The 22,607-nt window shown below is 54.8% G+C and overlaps 1 protein-coding gene across 2 annotated transcripts in view; it reads left to right on the top strand.

Annotated features, from left to right (window-relative positions):
* The window catches only part of Zc3h7b (zinc finger CCCH-type containing 7B), a 59,889-nt gene that overhangs the window by 19,882 nt on the left and 17,400 nt on the right, over positions 1-22,607 (top strand). The window contains exons 2-14 of one of the 2 annotated variants that reach the window (XM_076556398.1): positions 5,046-5,104; positions 6,294-6,327; positions 6,450-6,647; positions 9,000-9,158; positions 10,230-10,310; positions 11,071-11,127; positions 12,622-12,664; positions 13,039-13,232; positions 13,532-13,853; positions 14,648-14,706; positions 15,458-15,557; positions 15,932-16,093; positions 22,051-22,256. In XM_076556398.1, coding sequence (XP_076412513.1) covers positions 5,052-5,104; positions 6,294-6,327; positions 6,450-6,647; positions 9,000-9,158; positions 10,230-10,310; positions 11,071-11,127; positions 12,622-12,664; positions 13,039-13,232; positions 13,532-13,853; positions 14,648-14,706; positions 15,458-15,557; positions 15,932-16,093; positions 22,051-22,256 — 1,668 coding nt within the window. In that variant the 5' untranslated portion in view covers positions 5,046-5,051. Of the gene's footprint in view, positions 1-5,045; positions 5,105-6,293; positions 6,328-6,449; positions 6,648-8,999; positions 9,159-10,229; positions 10,311-11,070; positions 11,128-12,621; positions 12,665-13,038; positions 13,233-13,531; positions 13,854-14,617; positions 14,707-15,457; positions 15,558-15,931; positions 16,094-22,050; positions 22,257-22,607 lie in introns of both variants that reach the window. The other variant, XM_076556397.1, reaches the window with a different exon arrangement.

A 22,607-nucleotide genomic window follows, 5' to 3' on the forward strand; every position in this document is an offset into this window, starting at 1 on the left:
GCACACTCAAGGTGTACAGACATAAACGCAGATATGACAGGAGAGGTGTCATATCCCCTGGAACTGGAGTTAGAGTTGTGAGCCAGGATGTAGATACTGGAAACTGAACTCAGGGCCTCTGGAAGATCAGCCAGTGCTCTTGACCGCTGAGCCATCTCTCCAGCCCAGAACCACTGTGAGTGTGCACATGTTTTGCGCCTTCTGTCTGTGGTGGTGGCTGTGTGCTGTGGGATGGCAGAGCCCTTCGCTTTGGCCGGCTCTGCCTTCCTGAGACCTCACGTGAATCACCTTTCATATTTGCATTTCTACCTCTGGTCCCACAACAGCCGTCTAGGTTTTTGAATTTGTGTACTGCTTATTTACTCTGTGTGTGTGCCCCAGCACGCTTGTGAGAATTGTCTCCTTCCACCATGTGGGGCCGTGATTGAACTCAGGCCACCAGGCTTGGCAGCAAGTGCCTTTACCCACTGAGCCACCCCACCAGCCTCAGCCCCCAGGCTTTTTCTGTCGTCCACTTCAAACGCCTCCAGTCTCTGCTCCACCCCGGGTTCCAAGGTCCCTGCTGTCTATAAAAGATATCCAGGTATCTTTTATAGCACTGCCCCGCTTTCTAATACAAAATCTGAGTTAGCCTGCCCAGGCTGCCATGACAAGATGCCCGTTAGGACCCCACCTTCATGACATTTCACTCCCAGTCCCCCATAGGCCTGGTCCCTGTGTGTAAATGGGAGCTGATCGTTCCGCATAGACACTTGGGGGAGACACAAACATTTGGTGCATAATAACTGCCTGTGAGAATTTTCTTCCTTGAGGAGGGAAGGGGTAGGTGTGGGTTCAAGAACCACCGGGGCTGGGAGGTGCTCCCCCCCACACACACACACACCATCAAGGCTCCCTGCCGCCTGCCTCCTCCCCAGTCTTTTTTAACCCGGGCCACTGTGTGGCCTGGCCAGCCTTCCTAGCCTCGTGGAGTGCTGCCTTCCTGTCCGACTAGCTAATCGGGAGATGTAAATAAGTCACAATGTTCAAAATGCTCCTTAGAGTGGAAGCCACAGACAACCCTCACTGCACCTACAAACCCTCAGGGTAGGGTCTTTGTGTTTGTTTGTTTGTTTGTTTAGCATTAGAGGCACAACACGGACACACCCGTGCACGCACACACACACTGTTCACAGCGCTCATTCCCTCGCGTCATTGAGGTTTCTGTTCAGATGTTATAGTCGCTTTCTCTGACTCTAAAATACGCCTTCCTGTCCTTCTCAGCTTCTCCTTGTCACGTGTCCTTCTTGTGTGGCATTACTTCTGAAAAAGACACTGGTGACTTTGTTCATGGCTAGTTCCTACTTGTTGAAGAACACTAAAGATATTTCTGCTGGGGAAGTGTGTGTGGTATGTGTGTGTGGGGGGGTGGTGTGGGGGTGTGTGTGTGTGGCGTGCGCATGCGCGCATTTGTAATATTTGTGTGTGTGTGTGTGTGTGTGTGTGTGTGTGTGTGTGTGTGTGTAGGTGCCAGTATGCCTCAGTTCCTGTGTGGTGGTCAGAGGACAAGTTGGGGGCATCTGTTTTGACTTTAGGTTCCAGAGATTGAATTCAAGTCATTAAGCTTGGTGACAAATGCCCTCCTTGTCGGTGTACCTGCCCCAAAAGATTGGATGGCTGTTTTGCCTGCATGTCTGTCTGTCTGTCACGTGCAGGCCTGGTGCCTGCAGATGTCAGAGGAGGGTGTCAGGTCCTGTAGAACTGAAGTTACTGATTGATGGTTGCGAGCCACCATGTGGGTGCTGGGAATCAAACCCAGGTCTTCCAGTAGAGCCAACAAGTGTTCCAAACCACTGAGCCATCTCTTCAGGTCCCCCACTGAAAGAGTGTTCACTCCATTCACAGATGGATGTTTAGATGGATGCATGGATGATGAATGCCTATCTGTCATATTCTAACCATGTCCCTATAGTTAGGGTTCTCACTGGGCAGTGAACCCTCTGAGGGCATGTTTTGTTGTTGTTATTTTGGGTTTTTTTTGGGGGGGGGGCGGGGATATGAGACAGAGTCACCTGCACCTGTAGGCCAGCTGGCCTCAAAGTCCATTATGTAGCCAAGGCTGGCCTTGAAACGCCTGATCTTCCTGCCTCTACGTCCCAAGTTCTGGGGTTACAGGTGTGCACCACTGCTCCCGGCTTGGCCAGCGTTGGTTCCCCTTCCTTGCTTGCACCGGGTGGTTTCAGGCCCGGGCCCACAGCTCTTCTGCTGGCCCAGGAGTTCTCTGAGGGCAGCAAGTGGTCTAAGAGAGCCCCATCCCACCCCCAGCAGCCCCAAGCATGGAAATGTAGCAGTTGTTGCCGGGAATAAATGCAGTTCTGTCTGGGTCTTGGAACTCACGCTCTGTAGACCAGGCTGGCCTCAAACTCACAGAGATCCACCTGCCGCTGCCTCCCTCCTAAATGCTGGGATTGAGGGTGTGTGCCACCACCCTCGGCTGGGCAGAAAGGGGGTGCAGTGGGCACTTCCCTTTCTTCTAGCTCACCTTGGTCACAGCCTGGGCTCTATCCACTGTTACCCCGGACCGCCCGCAGACCTGCGACTCGGACTGCATGTGTCTTTGCATTAACATGGCTCTCAGCAGTAGGGGCACTCTGATGGGAGGTGTGGTTGAGGGCCCGTGAGTGTTTGGTGCTGGACCTTGTGGTAAGCAATCATCACATAGTGTAGGTTTTTTCCTTGAAAGTACCATGAGAACCTAGGGGCCCTCCTTAACCAGCACCCCCCTGGGTGGCCCCAGCAGCCTCTACCTGCCATGTTGCTCTTTGAGATGAAGTCTATTGGCTGGTCTTGCTCTGAGGCCTTTATACACAACAGGAGGACCCCTCGGTGATCCACGTAGACCCTGGGGCCTGAACTGGGGAGAGGCATGATATTTTCCTGCAGGGAATCATCCTAGACAGACATCTGCCTTAGGGGGCTAGAGGCAGATGTCACAAATACACTCCCAAAGCTCAAAGGGCTGCCTCTGTCTTTTCCTAATTTGGTTTCTTGTTTTGTTTCATTTTGTTTTTGGTTTCTCTATGTAGTCCTGGCTGTCCTGGAAGCGGCTTTATAGACCAGGCTGGCCTTGAACTGGGGGCTCAGAGGACACGGGTCATGGTTATGCCATGTGGTGCCTGTGGTCAGACCCACAGAGGCTGCTTCCCCTGTGTGGAACTGGGTCCCATTGCATGGTATGGCCTTGTCTCCCCCGCTCAATTACATGTCCGGGACAAGCCTGTCCCTGAGCCACCAAAGCTACCCAGGTTCCTGGCCAACACTGGATGGGTGAGGAGTGGTGGGGCATTTTCAAGGACCTGAAAGGAGAGAAGCCTTTGCAGTGAGCCCGGGAAGGGTATAGGGAACCGTGAAAGCAGGATGCAGGGTTGTGTGACAAGGGGCAGCGTGGGGTGCAGGAATGAGGGGCTCATTCTGCAGACAGAGAAGCTGAGGGCAAAGACTGATTGAGAAGCCGCAGCTCTCATGGCTGACCTCTTGCTATGGCACTGGATTGCAGTCAGGTATCTGACCCAGGAACCACAGTGTAGAGTGCCTTGCAAGAGAGAGGGGCGGTGTGGGATCACACAACTTCCTGTGATGTTTGGACCATTGTCTGTGCCAGGGACTCAGCACCTGTCATCTCCCAGGCCCTCATGATAGCCAGTGTGGCAGGCTCTGCCATCAGCCCTATTACCCCCTTGGGACACGGAAGTCCAAAGTCGAACTCACACCCACGTCTGAGTCCAGAGCCTTCTCCAAGTCACTTGAGACCAAACAGACTGGGAGTGGTCCCCCCCCCCATGTCAGTGCTCCATAAACACACACACATTGGTTTCTCTGCATATGGAGGGCTCCCTGGGGTGACAGCTGTGTCCCCAAACCTCCCTCCCTGCCTGGTGAAGATGGAGAGCTACAGGTGTGCTGTGGAGAGAGAAGGAAGGCCTTCCTGGGCTGAGCTCCACGCCCTGGCCCAGGCCCAGGTCCAGGCAAGAGGTATGCACACCATCATTCTCCCTGGGTAGCCATCCCTGGGGCTCACTAGTGGCCTGACGGGACTGCTGGTGGACATGAAAGAAAGGGCATGCCACCCCCAGCTTACAGCCGCAGCTGAGTTTGCCTTCTCGTATCAGGGTGAATGGGCCTCTCGCTGCTGCGTGAACAGGAGCCTAAAGGAGCTCAGTGCAGGAAGGAGCTCCTCCAGATGCCCCTCGAATCTCCAGTTGTCGGCAGCCCTTGCACTTGCTGGCTTCCTTCTCCTTGGTGGTCCTGTGCTTAGGCCCTGGTAGCACAGGGACTGAGTCCAATGGTAAAACAAGGCTCTTCCTTTGAACTTGAGATGGTCCCAGGCACTACTCTTACCCAAGTCATTGTGTGGTGAAGGCCCAGTGGTCCTCACATAACCTTTGCCCCTCAAGTTCACCACACACATGAGTCCGGCGGGTCATGGGTCTGCAAGATAGCTGCATGGCCCGTGGCCTGTGTAGTGCCTGAGGTGGCCGGTCGCTCTCAAGACCCCTCCAGCCAGGCGGTGGTGGTGCACACTTTCAATCCCAGCACTCGGGAGGCAGAGGCAGGCGGATCTCTGTGAGTTCGAGGCCAGCGTGGTCTGCAGAGCGAGTCCAGGAAAGCCAGGGCTACACAGAGAAACCCTGTCTTGAAAAACCCAACAAACAAATTGGACCCTTCAAACCTCTACAAGGGGGATAAGTGGGAGGGAAAGAACCTTCTTTTTTTTTTTTCTTTCTTTTGTTTTTTGTTTGTTTTTGGTTTTTCGAGACAGGGTTTCTCTGTGTAGCTTTGCGCCTTTCCTGGAACTCACTTTGGAGACCAGGCTGGCCTCGAACTCACAGAGATCCGCCTGGCTCTGCCTCCCGAGTGCTGGTATTAAAGGCGTGCGCCACCACCGCCTGGCGGGAAAGAACCTTCTGACAGCCGCGGGGTAAGGTGGGGATATCTGCCACCCCCACTCTGCCCAACACCCCCCCACACCCCCGTTGTCTGATTGACGGACTGTGCTCTCCCCGCAGACACTGATGGAGAGGCAGAAACGGAAGGCAGACATCGAGAAGGGGCTGCAGTTCATTCAGTAAGTGGGCAGTGGACGGTGGGCAGGGTGGTCTGGTTCTCCTTTTCCTCCTGGCTGAACCCTGCTCAGTGTGCCCGGGCGTGTGGAGAGCTGGGGTGAGCTGGGAAAGGGGCCAGCAAGGCAGAAAAGCTGTGGATTCCACCAGTGCCTGGCCCTGGCTGCCTCTGGGTCTCATCCAGTCTCTCAGGTCCCCCTCGCCCTCTGCATCTTCTGCTCCCCACAGCATCCGTTTTCCCCTCGGTGAGGGACCAGGAGACACGCCCCGCCCTCCCTCCAGCCTGACAGATGCAGCTCTCCTGAGACAGTGGCTCTCCACCACACGGAGCTGTGCTTTTGTAGATTTAGCTAGGCCCTGAGTGACTTGTTGGTGTCTGGCCTGAGGGATTGACAGCTGTCAGTGGGCCTGGCACTGACTGGGTTTTTTTTTTTTTTTTTTTTAATTTTTTATTTCATTTTATTTTTTTTTAATTTTATGTGCATTAGTGTTTTGCCTACATGTATATCTGTGTGAGGGTGTCAGATCCCCTGGAACTGGAGTTACAGAGAGTTGTGCACTGCCATGTGGGTGCTGGGAATTGAACCCGGGTCCTCTGGAAGAGAAGCCACTGCTCATAACCACTGAGCCATCTCTCCAGCCCTGGCACTGACTGTTTTGAGTTAGATCAGGAGAAGGGCAGAGCCTCTCAGACCAAGGGTACCTGAGGTGGACTCTGTGAGTCTCCCTTGGGCCTGAGGTACAGATTTGGTTAGATGAGGTTGTAGTTCCCGAGTAGAGGTTAATTTCCGAGCAGCATCCCGTCCCCATACAAGTCACCCTTGACTTTGCCTTGGCCCGAGTCTGATTATTCTCCTCTTGTCCTTTCCCAGGCCTGGGGGCTTCCTAGACCTAGCCATGGCTACTCTGCCTTTGTAAGTTAGGGACACCTGGGCACTTGCTTTCCCGAGGAGAGGGCCGAGCTCGTAGGCAGAGGACAGCTGCTGGCTGGGCTAGCCTGGGGAAAATGCAAGGCCTTCCATCAGAACTGAGTGGTCTCATGCAGTCCTCTCACCTCTTACCGGAACCACACTGATGGAGTTCTAAGTGGGAGGAGCCGATTCCTGGCACAACCTCGGGCCTGAAGCGCCAGCCCTGGGGCTCCGCGTGGGACCCATGAGCTTATGCCTTCCTCTGTCTCTCTTTTCCTACCAGGTCAACACTACCCCTAAAGCAAGAAGAGTATGAGGTGAGTGTCACGTCGGTGGGTGGGTGGGTGAAGGGGAGCGCATTTGCGTTCCGGGCAGAGGGCTGTAACTGAGCTAGTCTGCGTGGAGACCTCCTGAGTCCCCGTGTACCTGCCCTGCCCAGGCCTTCCTGCTCAAGCTTGTACAGAACCTGTTTGCCGAGGGCAATGACCTGTTCCGGGAGAAGGACTACAAGCAGGCTCTGGTGCAGTACATGGAAGGGCTGAACGTGGCTGACTACGCCGCCTCGGACCAGGTGGCTCTGCCTCGGGAGCTGCTGTGCAAGCTGCATGTCAACAGAGCGGCCTGCTACTTCACCATGGTGAGCCTGGCCCTCCCGCGGCCCGCACGGGGTCCCTCCACGCTCCTCTCCAGGCTTGATTCCTCCACTTCTTCCTCTCTCTCTCTCTCTCTCTCTCTCTCTCTCTCTCTCTCTCTCTCTCTCTCTTTTGATAGTGTCTCATTATGTAGCTCTGGCTAGCCTGGAACTCTCTGTGTAGACGAGACTGGCCTACAACTCCTTACAACTCATAAACACCTGCCTCTACCTCCTAAGAGCTCAGGTTAAAGGTGTGTGCCACCATGGCCGGTTTTTGGGGGGGAGGTTTTTTGTTGTTGTTTTTTGTTTGTTTTTTGAGACAGGGTTTCTCTGTAGCTTTGGAGCCTGTCCTGGAACTCGCTCTGTAGACCAGGCTGGTCTCGAACTCATAGTAATCCGCCTGCTCTGCCTCCTGAGTGCTGGGATTAAAGGTATACACCACCATCGCCCGGTGTACCATGACCGGTTTTTGAAAAGAAAAGTAATAATTTTTTTTATTTGTTTTTGTTTTTTGAGACAGGGTTTCTCTGTGTAGCCCCAGCTGTCCTGGAACTCACTCTGTAAACAAGACTGGCCTCAAACTCAGAGATCCGCCTGCCTCTGCCTTCCAAGTGTTAGGATTATAGGCATGTGCCACCACCGCCTGGCTAAAGAAGACTGTATAGTAACTTTTATTTTCTGTGTACGGGTGTTTTGCCTGCCTGTATGTTTGTACACCATGTACATGCCTGCTGCGGCAGAGGTGGCTCTGTGAGGAAAGTATTTGCATTCTTGTCTTGCAAACACAGGGGACCTGAGTTCAATGACTGATTCTCAGAACACACACACACACACACATACACACACACACACACACACACACACACACACATACACACACACACACACATACACACACACAAACACACACACACACACACACACACGCATACACACACACACATACACACACACACATACACCCACCCACACACACACACACACACACATACACACATACACACACACACACACACACACGCATACACACACACACACACATACACACACACACACACACAGAAATGCATACACATGTGTACATAGCCACACATGTATACATAGAGACATACTCATATACACAGAGACACACATACATATGGACACACATGTACCTACATATTTACACACACGTGTACACACACACTTATTAAACCCCCTCACACCCTTCTCCTTATAGATAACATCAGTTGGAGCTTGCTGTCTAGCCCAGTGGTTCTCAACCTTCCTGATGCTGTGACCCTTTAATACAGTTCCTCATGGTGTGATGACCCCAACCATGAAGTGATTTTTTAATTTTTTTAATTAATTAATTTTATGTATGAGTGCTCTGTCTACATGTATGCCTGCACTCCAGAAGATGGTATCAGATCTCATTATAGATGGCTGTGAGCCATCATGTGGTTTCTGGTAATTAAACTCAGGACCTCTGGAAGAACAGCCAGTGCTCTAACCACTGAACCATCTCTCCAGCCCCCATAAAATTATTTTTGTTGCTCCAGGCGGTGGTGGCGCACGCCTTTAATCCCAGCACTCGGGAGGCAGAGGCAGGCGGATCTCTGTGAGTTCGAGGCCAGCCTGGGCTACTAAATGAGTCCTAGGAAAGGTGCAAAGCTACACAGAGAAACCCTGTCTCGAAAAACCAAAAAAAAAAAAAAAAAAAAATTTGTTGCTACTTCATCACTGTAATTTTGCTACTGTTGTGAATCATAATGCAGATATCTGTGTTTTCTGATGATCTTGGGTGTCCCCTGTGAAAAGATCGGTCGGCATGGGGTCGCGACCCACATGTTGAGAATCAACGGTCTAGCCAGTTTCTTCAATCAGTGAAGCCAGGTCCAGGGAGAGATCATGTCTCAGAAAATAAGATGGAGGCCCCTGGCTCCTACATGAGCACCCCTGGGCACACACACCTGCAAGCATGTTCATAGCCACAACAAAGACAACGCCCAGAAAAGCATACCCAGCCACAGCCCCACCTCAGATGCACCGAGTTAGACTCTCAGGGGTGACCCTTTCTTCCTGACTGCACCTCTGTGAGGTGCTCCAAGCCAAGGGCAGACAAGTCAACAGATGTGTCACCCAGCAGGCTCACCGCTGTGGAACCTGCGGCCCTCGCCACAGCGGCCCTCCAGTACCTGCCTGTCATCCTTACGTCAGAGTCGGTGCTACCCTCCTGCCCTTACCTCTGCCCTGAAGCTCCTCAGCCTGGTCCCTGAGGCCGTCCCCTTGCGGTTCTTCTGCCGGAAAGTGAGGATGCTTTCCATCCCGAGGGTCAAGGTGCTGACCATTGGGCCGCCTGATTGTCTCCCCTAGGGCCTGTATGAGAAGGCGCTGGAGGACAGTGAGAAGGCGCTGGGCCTGGACAGCGAGAGTATCCGGGCACTGTTCCGCAAGGCGCGCGCCCTCAACGAGCTGGGGCGCCACAAAGAGGCCTATGAATGCAGCAGCCGGTGCTCCCTGGCCCTTCCCCACGTGAGTCCTGTCCCTTCCCGTGCTCCATCCTCCCATGCTCCATCCTCCGGTGCTCCATCCTCCGGTGCTCCATCCTCCCGCGCTCCATCCTCCCGTGCTCCGTGCCACCGCGTCCTCCTGAGCGCTGGCTTCCTCCTCTGCCGCAGGAGGCTGGGGATGCTGGCTATAGTTTACGAGCTGGGACGGTGTGTCACCGTTGCTAAAACTGCCCTGTGCCGTGAAACTGGTACCCTTATCCCCGTTTTCAAGATGAAGAGACGGTGGTGTCGGGGCTGTCACTCTGGGGTGGGGAAGTGACAAAGAGAAATGACCAACAGAGAGCTTGCTCGACACTCACATGCATGTCCTCCCCGCCCACCAGCATCTGTTCACTGAAACGGACATGGGTCCCACTCTGCCATTTGGTCACTGTATAAGTATTTACTATATGGTGTCCACACAGGCACCGATCAAGACCTGCCGCCCCTCTGGTGACTCTGAAACAACTCTGGAGTCTAGGTCTGTTACCATGCCGAGCTCCAGTGTGACCTTGAACAAAGCACTTGCTTTTTTCCCCACACACCAGCTCATGTTCATAAAATGTCCTACCTGGGCCGGGCGGTGGTGGCGCACGCCTTCAATCCCAGCACTCGGGAGGCAGAGCCAGGCAGATCTCTGAGTTTGAGGCCAACCTGGTTTACAGAGCGAGTTCCAGGACAAGCTCCAAAGCTACACAGAGAAACCCTGCCTCGAAAAAAATAAAAAACAAAACAGAAAACAACATAATTTGACTCCTAGCATCACTAGAAAATAAATAAAAATTGCAGATGGCCCGGCACAATGGGCTGTACCCGTAATCCCAGGAGTTCAAGGCCAGGCTGAGCAACACAGTGAGTCCCTGTCTCAGAGATAAGCTGGAAAAAGATAAAAACATCTATTCCTTTACCCCCGACCCCCACTGTTCCTAGCATGTGACTTGGAAAGCCAGTGTCACTTCCCAGGGCCACACAGAGATGTCCAGGAGCCCAGCTCTGCGCACCGGGGCTGCCTGACCCACCTGTTGTATCTGATCCCGTGTCCTGCCTTCTGCAGGATGAAAATGTCACTCAGCTGGGTCAGGAGCTGGCACAGAAGCTTGGGCTGCGGGTGCGGAAGGCATATAAGAGACCCCAGGTAGGTGGGAGCTGGGGCAGGCATACAGAAGAGGGGTGTGACTGGAGGGACCCTGAGTCAGGAAGCCAGAGCCTGGTAAGGACAGAGGGAATGGCAGCAGGTGACCTTTCTCCCTGCTGGCTGAAAGCCCTGGAATGAGCAGCAGGACCTTGGGGAAGAGGAAAGAACAGCCAAAGCTCCCAGCTCACCTTAGACACCAGCTGTTAAAACACCTCCCTTTAACCACATGGAGACGGCCCAAGTCAACCCTGGCATCCTTCAGTTTCATGTTCCCCTCATGGTGTCTGTCTGAATATTCGTGTCTGCTGGCCTCCTTCACATCCACATATGTCACCTGCCGCGTGTCTGGAAACGGCATGTCCCAGAACATATGGCTTCAGTTTTTCTGGCCTGACCTTGAACACGTTAGTGCATGTTTCCACCAGTTGCCACATCCGGAAGACAGAGAATTCCGTCCACCTAAGGGGGCTCACGGGAGGACTAAAAAGAGAACACAGGAGATGGTGCCTGGCGCGTCGCAGGAATGTGTGTCTTTAGATTCTCTGCCGAGGTCACAGTTGGAACTAAAAAAAAAAAAATCCCAACGTGACCCTGGGAGCCAGGGCAGGTGGCAGCGGCAGTCCCGCAGGTAGGGAGCATTGGGTGGCACCGAAGACCCCATAGCTGGTGTCAGGGTCTCTGTGCTGTCCTGGCTGGGTGGGATGCTTTGCCTGTGTCCACCGTCTTGATCTCTGTCCGCCTCTTCCCCAATCTCTGGCAGGAATTGGAAACATTTTCTCTGCTTAGCAATGGCACCCCGGCTGGCCTGACGGATCAGGTAGGATGTGGCCCAGGACCCCAAATGTTCCCCCAACTTTGTACCAACCTGTCTCCCTTCATCCAATTCCAAGAGCTCTGGAGTCACCCATCGGGGTGACCCCGGGCAGTGGACCACGAAGGCCCCCACCCCTACCCCACACTTTTCACCAATCTCTGTCTGCTTATCGGTACATTGAGCCACGGCCACCGAGGTCAGGACTGGTCACAGTGGTGGAGGTCTGTGAGAAGCCCAAGCAGAGTGGAATACCCCATGGAGAGCTGGGGGAACAGCCTTCAGCCAGGTAGAGAGGGAACGGGTTCATAGGCCACAGAGCAGCCTGAGCAGAGGCCTGTAGTCAGGAGAGGAAGAGATACCCATCCTCTAGACCACTGGTGTAGTTCCTCAGGGTTCAGGAGAGTCTGAGCATGCCTTGGGGGTCAGATTCTGCGAGCATCCTGTCTCTGAGGTAACCACTCCACCCCTTCCCTGAGGGCTTTGGCTATCTGAGGCCTTTATTGCAACGTGAATGTAACTTGTAGGGGTTGTGCCAAAGGGCATGGAGAGAGAAGCCTGGACAGTGTGGGAGCAGGAGGGCTGGGGGGTCCCTTGTCCCGCTGGGCCTAGGCAGCCCTGATCGGGAGAATCAGCTCTCCATAGAGGCATTCATCCTGGGCTCCCTTGTTCCCCCCTCAACTACTTCCTGTACACACCGTGGGAAAAACAGCTCCTTGCTCAGCACGGTTGCCTTGGTCTGTGCAACTTACCTGTGGTGTACAAAAATCCCGGGGAACAGACGTACACGCACTCACTGTGTGGTCTGTGGGCAGGCTCGGGGGTGGGGCTGGGAGAATGCCTGGTTCCAAGGAACGATAGACCGGACAGGGTCAATCAAGGCAGGCCTTAGTCACACAGCCCTGCCCTGACCCAAGAATGGAAGCTGTGAGCATCTCACAGAGTGCTGGCTGAAACGGTGGGTGAGGCAGGGTGCTGGATGGATTGTGCTGCAATGACTTCGACTACTGACCTTAGAGAGGGTGGCTACTGCTGAGGGTCTGGGCCTTCTCCACAGGGACATGAAGGAGACAGGCCATCCTGGGCCGCACAAGGTGCCGCTGGATGGTGGGAGCATCATGGAAAAGAGGGAGTGTATTCAGGGTCGAGGAATGACTTGTGTCCCTCGTGGCTGAAAGCCAGCCTCCTGACAGCGCACATTATACCCATGATAAGCACAGAGAACTGCTGTGTGGCAGCCCTCCCCCTGTGCCTTCTCTCTGTAACAGTTCCACGCAGTGTGGCTCTGTATCCATATTTTACAAACAAGGAAATGAGTCCAGATAGGGTGAGTGACGGCCACACCAGAGAGCAAGCTCCAGCCTTTCCCCCGGCCCAAAGGCTGCTCTTAGAATCTGACCCCCACAGGCGCAGCTGCCAAGTTCAGATTCTTCTGAACCCTCTGTGAGGCGAGGGGCCCTGTGGCCATTCCTTCCTACACCTTTCTCTTCCTCTCCACAGGGAACGTCTAACGGATTGGGATCCATAGATGACATCGAAACAGGTACTGTCTCAGCTCTGGCGCGTGGGACACCTCAGGGGCTTCCTTGAGGCAGGGCAGGGGGGCACTTCCTCAGCTGGTCCCTTTCCTTCATCCATGCCCGCCCCTGTTGATCACATCTCGGAGTCCTTTCCTCTAATAAGTGCTCGAAGAAGGCACTGCTGGGTATCTGAGCGGAGCCAGGGCCATCAGGACCCCCCAGCTCCAGGCTGCTGTCTTCCTTCCTTGACTACTTCCGGGCCACTGCCACTGGGGCAGGGACTAGGGAAAGCGGGTCCCCGTGGAAGTGGGGAAGAAGGGAAGCTGTTGGCTTAGTGACTAGGTGACACTCCCACCACACAGGGCCCTTTCAGCTACTGAGCCCACCCCCTCCACAGACTGCTACGTGGACCTACGAGCCCCCCTGTCCCTGCTCCCCTCCCCTCCCACAATGCCCCTGTTCCCTCATGTCCTGGACCTCCTGGCCCCCCTGGACGGCAGCAGCCGGACTCTCCCCAGCACGGAGGGCCTGGACGACTTCTCAGATGCGGATGTGTTTGGTCCGGAACTAGACACCCTCCTGGACTCTCTGGTGAGCCTCGTCGCTGACTTCTTGTTCTGTCCCTGTAAGCCCGTCACTCACTTAGAAGCCCATGAAGCCCCGTGAAGAGGCGAGGGAAGGGCCCCATGTTCACATCACAGTGGGGAAAAACGAGGGTCTTGCCAGAGTCTTCAGAACAGATCCCAGGAGGGACTGAGCAGAGCGGCAGTTCCTTAGCATTTAAGGCCGGGCTCTGGAGGAAACCCTGGCTCCTGGAGCGCCCCACCCCCACAGGGTTGGCCGTGAGGTCACGTTCTCGTCTGACCCCTGGCTCTGTCCCCACTTTGCAGTCTCTGGTCCAGGGTGGCCTGCCTGGCAGTGGCGTGCCTAGTGAGTTGCCTCAGCTGATCCCTGTGTTTCCTGGTGGGACCCCACTGTTACCACCTGTGGTGGGTGGCTCCATCCCCGTGTCCAGCCCACTGCCTCCTGCCTCCTTTGGCCTTGTCATGGACCCCTCCAGGAAGCTGGCTGCTTCTGTGCTGGATGCCCTTGACCCTCCAGGGCCCACGCTGGACCCCCTGGATCTGTTACCGTACTCCGAGGCTCGGCTAGATGCCCTCGACAGCTTTGGGTCAGCCCGAGGCTCCCTGGACAAGCCTGACCCCTTCATAGGTGAGGCCTGGGTGGGTCCTCTCTCCCTCTGCTCCCTTGACAGTGCTGCTCCGTCTCTGATCTCTGCAGCTCTGTGCCTCCAGAGTGCACCCCCTTGTCCCCGTCACTCTCCAGAGCAGTACATACTGTCCTCCCCGCTATGCTCAGCACTGTTGGAGGCCGAGTCTCGGGCTGGGCATCTTCGTTCTGGATCAAACAGTAGAGCTGTGGTAGTGACTCCTTCTGGGGCTCTGCCCAGCCCTCCAGAGTCCTGAACCTCCAGGCTCAGGTCCCATGGAGATAATCCTGATGTCAGGTCGTGAGCTCCCTTAGCACGTCTCTGGGCTGGGAGCCAGAGACGTACACCATTGACCAGGCCTTGACAGGGTTGGCTTTTGGAGGTCAGAGATTGTCTAGGGCACTCATGACTTAGGGACCCATGGGATGGCAGCGGTAGGGAGGAGTCTGGGATTCCTTCTGGAGGACCTGATGCCTCGGAAGCATAGGATCTGTATGGTGGAGGATCAGGGGCTAGCTGAAGGCCAGAACAGGGGTCCTGAGGGAAATGTGTGTGAGCCATGGTCTCACTGTGAGCTAAGCTCTAAGTGTGGACTTTCTCCCATGGGCAACAGGAAGCCTCAGAAGGCATAAGCAAGGGTGGACATGTTGGAGCCTCTCTGCTCCAGGACTGTGATCATGAAAATAGGAGGGTGGGCCCATGGAGCTTCTCTGAGGCAGAAATATACGGGGCATCCTAGAAAGGCCCCTCATGCTCTCTGTACTAGGGCACGTGACTCCTGTGTCTTCTTTCTTAGAAGAGACCAGCTCACAGGACCACCGTCCCCCAAGCAGTACTCAGAAGCCAGCCCCCTCGGTGAGTAACTGGAGTGGGGCTCCCAGACCAGGCCTCTTATTCATGCTGGGGTGATGAGCCCCAGATCGGGGGTAAGGTGAGCCCTCTGCATTGGTGAGGTGCTCTATCCTCCAAGAGGAGTACCCTCAGAACAGACCAGCCCCAAGTGATCTCCTGGCCTTTCCTCCACTGCTTTATGCTACAGCGCACACATAGGGCACTCCTTACCCTCTTGCGTTAGACTAAGGCTCGGCAGCCATCAGTGAGGTCCCTAGTGTCAGTGATCTCCAGGCTTAGCGTCCTCTGGGTTCAAAAGAGCACAAGTGATAGCATGCACGCCCACTTCGGCTTAGGTGCCAGCTGTGTGGCCCTAGAAAAACCACCGGCTCTCCCTGGGTCTACTTCTCCTGTCTTGATTTCTGGGACCCTGGAGGGAGAGCAGGGGCAGAGCCTTTAAACAAGCCTACTGCCATTTCTCTGCTTTTCATCCTGACCTTCAGTTCAAGGAAACACTCTGGGTCCAAGATGGCGTCTACTCATTGTCCCCCATCAGCCAGAGGCTTTCGAGGCTGGTCCTGGTGTTTGGGGCTCTTGTAGTATAAGACAGGGCCTGGGAAGATGTGGGAGAGGGTCCAAGGCTACAGTTCTGATACTGGGTAGGACAGATTGGAGGAAGGGATCAAAACACAGACCTATCCCCGACTGCATTGGCTGGCCCTGGTGGTCCAGGTACCACTCAGGGCCCAAGATGGCCGACATCCTCCCCTTCCAGCCGGAGCCCTCCATGCCCAACACCGCCTTGCTCATCAAGAACCCTCTGGCTGCCACCCATGAGTTCAAGCAGGCCTGCCAGCTATGCCACCCTAAAACAGGTAATCTCACATGAGCAGCAGCACCCCTCTCTGCCCTGGGGATGCTGGGGATCCCAGGAGTGTGGAAGCCAGGCCCGAAAGCACCTGTGCATCCCTGGGAGATTCCTCGAGGAGAGCAAGGCCCTCCCCTGCAGGAAAGGAAGGGGTGGGCCCTGATTAGGACCTGCCCTCTGGGAAGCACTGTCTTCACAAGTCTAGAGACTCACTTTTAGGTCCAGGCCTGTTAGGGCATGAGGTGGGTTCCTTGGAGGGCTTCCCAAGTCCTCTCTCTTCCTGCAAGGACATACCAGGGGAGAGACAATGGGAGCTGCAGAGACCCAGATGAGGGTGCGCGGGTTTTTCTGGAGTTGCATCCCTGTGTACCCTGCCCACAGGCCCCAGGGCCGGTGACTACACCTACCGCGAGGGCCTTGAACACAAGTGCAAAAGGGATGTCCTCCTCGGCCGACTCCGGAGCTCTGAGGACCAGATCTGGAAGCGCATCCGGCCCCGGCCTACCAAAACCAGTTTTGTGGGCTCCTACTACCTGTGCAAAGGTGGGTGGACCGACATGGGGCCCGGCCAGGTCCAGCTCCTCCCAGGCCTACAGCAGAGTGACCACAGGAGAGATGAGGGAGCTCAGATAAAGCCCGAGACCCACTGAGAGTGAGCATCTCCTCTCTTGACCTTGTCCAAAGACAGAGGTCATTCGGGATATCCCGTGGAGCCGATGCTGTGTGGTAGCCTGTACCATCTGCATGTGAGATTCCCACAGTCCATAGACAGCCAGGTTCATAGCCTGCAGGATCCCAAAAGGGATGGGAAGAGTCCACAGAAAGCACATAGGAAAGGCTTGCAAATATCAGGTTTTTAATAATCTCTTTATTTTCCTTGTCCTCACTGCTGGCTCATAGAAATTTGGTCAGCAACAAATAGACCTTATTTGCTTTTCTCAGTTTCCCTGAACAGCCACGAGATTAAGCATATCTGTACTGCAGCATTTTTGCACTCAACACCAGACATCTGCATACACCTTCTGCACACACCAGACATCTGCATACAGCCCTTCTGCACACACCAGACACCTGCATACAGCCCTTCTGCACTGAACACCAGACACCTGCACACAGCCCTTCTGCACCAGACATCTGCATACAGCCCTTCTGCACCAGACATCTGCATACAGCCCTTCTGCCCCAGACACCTGCATACAGTCCTTCTGCACCAGACATCTGCATACAGCCCTTCTGCACCAGACATCTGCATACAGCCCTTCTGCACCAGACATCTGCATACAGCCCTTCTGCACACACCAGACACCTGCATACAGTCCCTCTGCACACACCAGACACCTGCATACAGCCCCTCTGCACACACCAGACACCTGCATACAGTCCCTCTGCACACACCAGACACCTGCATACAGTCCTTCTGCACACACCAGACACCTGCATACAGCCCTTCTGCACACACCAGACACCTGCATACAGCCCTTCTGCACACACCAGACATCTGCATACAGTCCTTCTGCACCAGACATCTGCATACAGCCCTTCTGCACCAGACACCTGCATACAGCCCTTCTGCACCAGACACCTGCATACAGCCCTTCTGCACACACCAGACACCTGCATACAGCCCTTCTGCACCAGACACCTGCATACAGCCCTTCTGCACACACCAGACATCTGCATACAGCCCTTCTGCACCAGACACCTGCATACAGCCCTTCTGCACCAGACACCTGCATACAGCCCTTCTGCACACAACAGACACCTGCATACAGCCCTTCTGCACCAGACACCTGCATACAGCCCTTCTGCACACACCAGACACCTGCATACAGTCCTTCTGCACCAGACATCTGCATACAGCCCTTCTGCACCAGACATCTGCATACAGCCCTTCTGCACCAGACATCTGCATACAGCCCTTCTGCACACACCAGACACCTGCATACAGTCCCTCTGCACACACCAGACACCTGCATACAGCCCCTCTGCACACACCAGACACCTGCATACAGTCCCTCTGCACACACCAGACACCTGCATACAGTCCTTCTGCACACACCAGACACCTGCATACAGCCCTTCTGCACACACCAGACACCTGCATACAGTCCTTCTGCACCAGACATCTGCATACAGCCCTTCTGCACCAGACACCTGCATACAGCCCTTCTGCACCAGACACCTGCATACAGCCCTTCTGCACACACCAGACACCTGCATACAGCCCTTCTGCACACACCAGACACCTGCATACAGTCCTTCTGCACCAGACATCTGCATACAGCCCTTCTGCACCAGACACCTGCATACAGCCCTTCTGCACACACCAGACACCTGCATACAGCTCTTCTGCACCAGACACCTGCATACAGCCCTTCTGCACACACCAGACATCTGCATACAGCCCTTCTGCACCAGACACCTGCATACAGCCCTTCTGCACCAGACACCTGCATACAGTCCTTCTGCACCAGACACCTGCATACAGTCCTTCTGCACCAGACACCTGCATACAGCCCTTCTGCACACAACAGACACCTGCATACAGCCCTTCTGCACCAGACACCTGCATACAGCACTTCTGCACACACCAGACACCTGCATACAGCCCTTCTGTACCAGACACCTGCATACAGTCCTTCTGCACACACCAGACACCTGCATACAGCCCTTCTGCACACACCAGACACCTGCATACAGCCCTTCTGCACACAACAGACACCTGCATACAGCCCTTCTGCACCAGACACCTGCATACAGTCCTTCTGCACACACCAGACACCTGCATACAGCCCTTCTGCACACACCAGACACCTGCATACAGCCCTTCTGCACCAGACACCTGCATACAGCCCTTCTGTACCAGACACCTGCATACAGCCCTTCTGCACACACCAGACACCTGCATACAGCCCTTCTGCACCAGACACCTGCATACAGCCCTTCTGCACACACCAGACATCTGCATACAGCCCTTCTGCACCAGACATCTGCATACAGCCCTTCTGCACACACCAGACACCTGCATACAGCCCTTCTGCACCAGACATCTGCATACAGCCCTTCTGCACACACCAGACATCTGCATACAGTCCTTCTGCACCAGACATCTGCATACAGCCCTTCTGCACCAGACACCTGCATACAGCCCTTCTGCACCAGACACCTGCATACAGCCCTTCTGCACACACCAGACACCTGCATACAGCCCTTCTGCACACACCAGACACCTGCATACAGTCCTTCTGCACCAGACATCTGCATACAGCCCTTCTGCACCAGACACCTGCATACAGCCCTTCTGCACACACCAGACACCTGCATACAGCTCTTCTGCACCAGACACCTGCATACAGCCCTTCTGCACACACCAGACATCTGCATACAGCCCTTCTGCACCAGACACCTGCATACAGCCCTTCTGCACCAGACACCTGCATACAGTCCTTCTGCACCAGACACCTGCATACAGTCCTTCTGCACCAGACACCTGCATACAGCCCTTCTGCACACAACAGACACCTGCATACAGCCCTTCTGCACCAGACACCTGCATACAGCACTTCTGCACACACCAGACACCTGCATACAGCCCTTCTGTACCAGACACCTGCATACAGTCCTTCTGCACACACCAGACACCTGCATACAGCCCTTCTGCACACACCAGACACCTGCATACAGCCCTTCTGCACACAACAGACACCTGCATACAGCCCTTCTGCACCAGACACCTGCATACAGCCCTTCTGTACCAGACACCTGCATACAGCCCTTCTGCACACACCAGACACCTGCATACAGCCCTTCTGCACCAGACATCTGCATACAGCCCTTCTGCACACACCAGACACCTGCATACAGCCCTTCTGCACACACCAGACACCTGCATACAGCCCTTCTGCACCAGACACCTGCATACAGCCCTTCTGTACCAGACACCTGCATACAGCCCTTCTGCACACACCAGACACCTGCATACAGCCCTTCTGCACCAGACACCTGCATACAGCCCTTCTGCACAGACATCTGCATACAGTCCTTCTGCACCAGACATCTGCATACAGCCCTTCTGCACACACCAGACACCTGCATACAGCCCTTCTGCACCAGACATCTGCATACAGCCCTTCTGCACACACCAGACATCTGCATACAGCCCTTCTGCACCAGACACCTGCATACAGCCCTTCTGCCCCAGACATCTGCATACAGCCCTTCTGCACCAGACATCTGCATACAGTCCTTCTGCACACACCAGACACCTGCATACACCTTCTGCACACACCAGACACCTGCATACAGCCCTTCTGCACCAGACACCTGCATACAGCCCTTCTGCCCCAGACATCTGCATACAACCCTTCTGCACCAGACATCTGCATACAGTCCTTCTGCACCAGACATCTGCATACAGTCCTTCTGCACCAGACATCTGCATACAACCCTTCTGCACCAGACACCTGCATACAGCCCTTCTGCACACACCAGACACCTGCATACAGCCCTTCTGCACCAGACATCTGCATACAACCCTTCTGCACCAGACATCTGCATACAGTCCTTCTGCACACACCAGACACCTGCATACAGTCCTTCTGCACACACCAGACACCTGCATACAGCCCTTCTGCACACACCAGACATCTGCATACAGTCCTTCTGCACACACCAGACACCTGCATACAGCCCTTCTGCACCAGACACCTGCATACAGCCCTTCTGCACACACCAGACACCTGCATACAGTCCCTCTGCACCAGACACCTGCATACAGTCCTTCTGCACACACCAGACACCTGCATACAGTCCTTCTGCACACACCAGACACCTGCATACAGCCCTTCTGCACCAGACATCTGCATACAGCCCTTCTGCACCAGACATCTGCATACAGCCCTTCTGCACCAGACACCTGCATACAGCCCTTCTGCACACACCAGACATCTGCATACAGCCCTTCTGCACACAACAGACACCTGCATACAGCCCTTCTGCACACAACAGACACCTGCATACAGCCCTTCTGCACCAGACATCTGCATACAGCCCTTCTGCACCAGACATCTGCATACAGCCCTTCTGCACCAGACATCTGCATACAGTCCTTCTGCACCAGACATCTGCATATAGTCCTTCTGCACCAGACACCTGCATACAGCCCCTCTTCACCAGACACCTGCATACAGCCCCTCTGCACCAGACACCTGCATACAGTCCTTCTGCACACACCAGACACCTGCATACAGCCCTTCTGCACACACCAGACACCTGCATACAGCCCTTCTGCACACACCAGACACCTGCATACAGCCCTTCTGCACCAGACATCTGCATACAACCCTTCTGCACCAGACATCTGCATACAGTCCTTCTGCACACACCAGACACCTGCATACAGCCCCTCTTCACCAGACACCTGCATACAGCCCCTCTGCACCAGACACCTGCATACAGTCCTTCTGCACACACCAGACACCTGCATACAGCCCTTCTGCACACACCAGACACCTGCATACAGCCCTTCTGCACCAGACATCTGCATACAGTCCTTCTGCACACACCAGACACCTGCATACAGCCCTTCTGCACCAGACATCTGCATACAGCCCTTCTGCACCAGACATCTGCATACAGTCCTTCTGCACACACCAGACACCTGCATACAGCCCTTCTGCACACACCAGACACCTGCATACAGCCCTTCTGCACCAGACACCTGCATACAGTCCTTCTGCACCAGACATCTGCATACAGTCCTTCTGCACACACCAGACATCTGCATACAGCCCTTCTGCACCAGACATCTGCATACAGCCCTTCTGCACACACCAGACACCTGCATACAGCCCTTCTGCACACACCAGACATCTGCATACAGCCCTTCTGCACCAGACATCTGTATACAGCCCCTCTGCACCAGACACCTGCATACAGCCCTTCTGCACTCAACACGCTGCCTGAAGCCCTGCCCGTGGCTGGTGGGATGCAGGCCAGCGCATGCCCACATCCCCATCCCCACCCTTTCCATTCCTCACACTCGCACCCCCCACCCCACCCCGTGACACTTGCTCTGCCCTTTGAGTCTGACGGCCCAGATCTTGGAAGCTATTCCCTGAACCACATCTCTGTCCCTCTGCAGCTGAGGATACAACCCAGCCCTTCAGATCTGCGGCCCGCGTTCCTGACCCTAATCAGTTATTCACCTCCCTGACGAATAATCCTAAACCCCTCCTCTTTATGTAGATGTGTGTATTCTACAAATCCCTTTCCACCCTTTGTCTTGCTTGACTTGCACAGACACTATGGGTGTGTGTGGAGGCACTGAGCACAGAGGTCCTGGGTCCTGGTGTTTGGAAAAGCGGCCTCCTGGGAGGCCAGCAGCCACCGGTGCTCTGTCCTGGTGGGTCCGAGTCCTGCTGCCCACAGTGAGATCACAGGGTGCTGCTATGGGCTGCCTCCCCCACCTGGCAGACGGGTGTCCTGTTGTGTCTCTGCAGACATGATTAACAAGCAAGACTGTAAGTACGGGGATAACTGCACCTTCGCCTACCATCAGGAGGAGATCGACGTGTGGACGGAGGAACGGAAGGGCACCCTCAACCGTGACCTGCTCTTCGACCCTCTAGGGGGTGTCAAGCGTGGTAGCCTCACCATTGCCAAGCTCCTCAAGGAGCACCAGGGCATCTTCACCTTCCTCTGTGAGGTACCCGCCTGCCCAACCATGTCACCCATCCCCCACAGTCCCAGGCACTCACCAGGCTGAGCTGTGCCCTTGGGCTGGCCGGCCATTGTGGGAGTTGTTAGCCCTGGAGACTGTGGGTGTGGTGAGGCGTGGCCCTAAAGTCACTAGATCCAGAGACTGTCAGAAAGTTAGGTCCTAGGGATCCTGTTAGAACCCGGATCCTGTCTGGCTTCTCATTCTACAAAGGTGAAAACCGAGGTGAGGAAGCAACAGTAATCACCCCATCTGTTCTTCCCTAGGAACCCACAGTGTGCCAGGATCTAGATCTTTATTCATACTTTCTGGGCGGCTCCAGCGCACAGATACTGTTCT

Source organism: Peromyscus maniculatus, chromosome 20, assembly GCF_049852395.1.
Source record: "Peromyscus maniculatus bairdii isolate BWxNUB_F1_BW_parent chromosome 20, HU_Pman_BW_mat_3.1, whole genome shotgun sequence".
NCBI classification, from domain to species: Eukaryota; Metazoa; Chordata; class Mammalia; order Rodentia; family Cricetidae; genus Peromyscus; species Peromyscus maniculatus.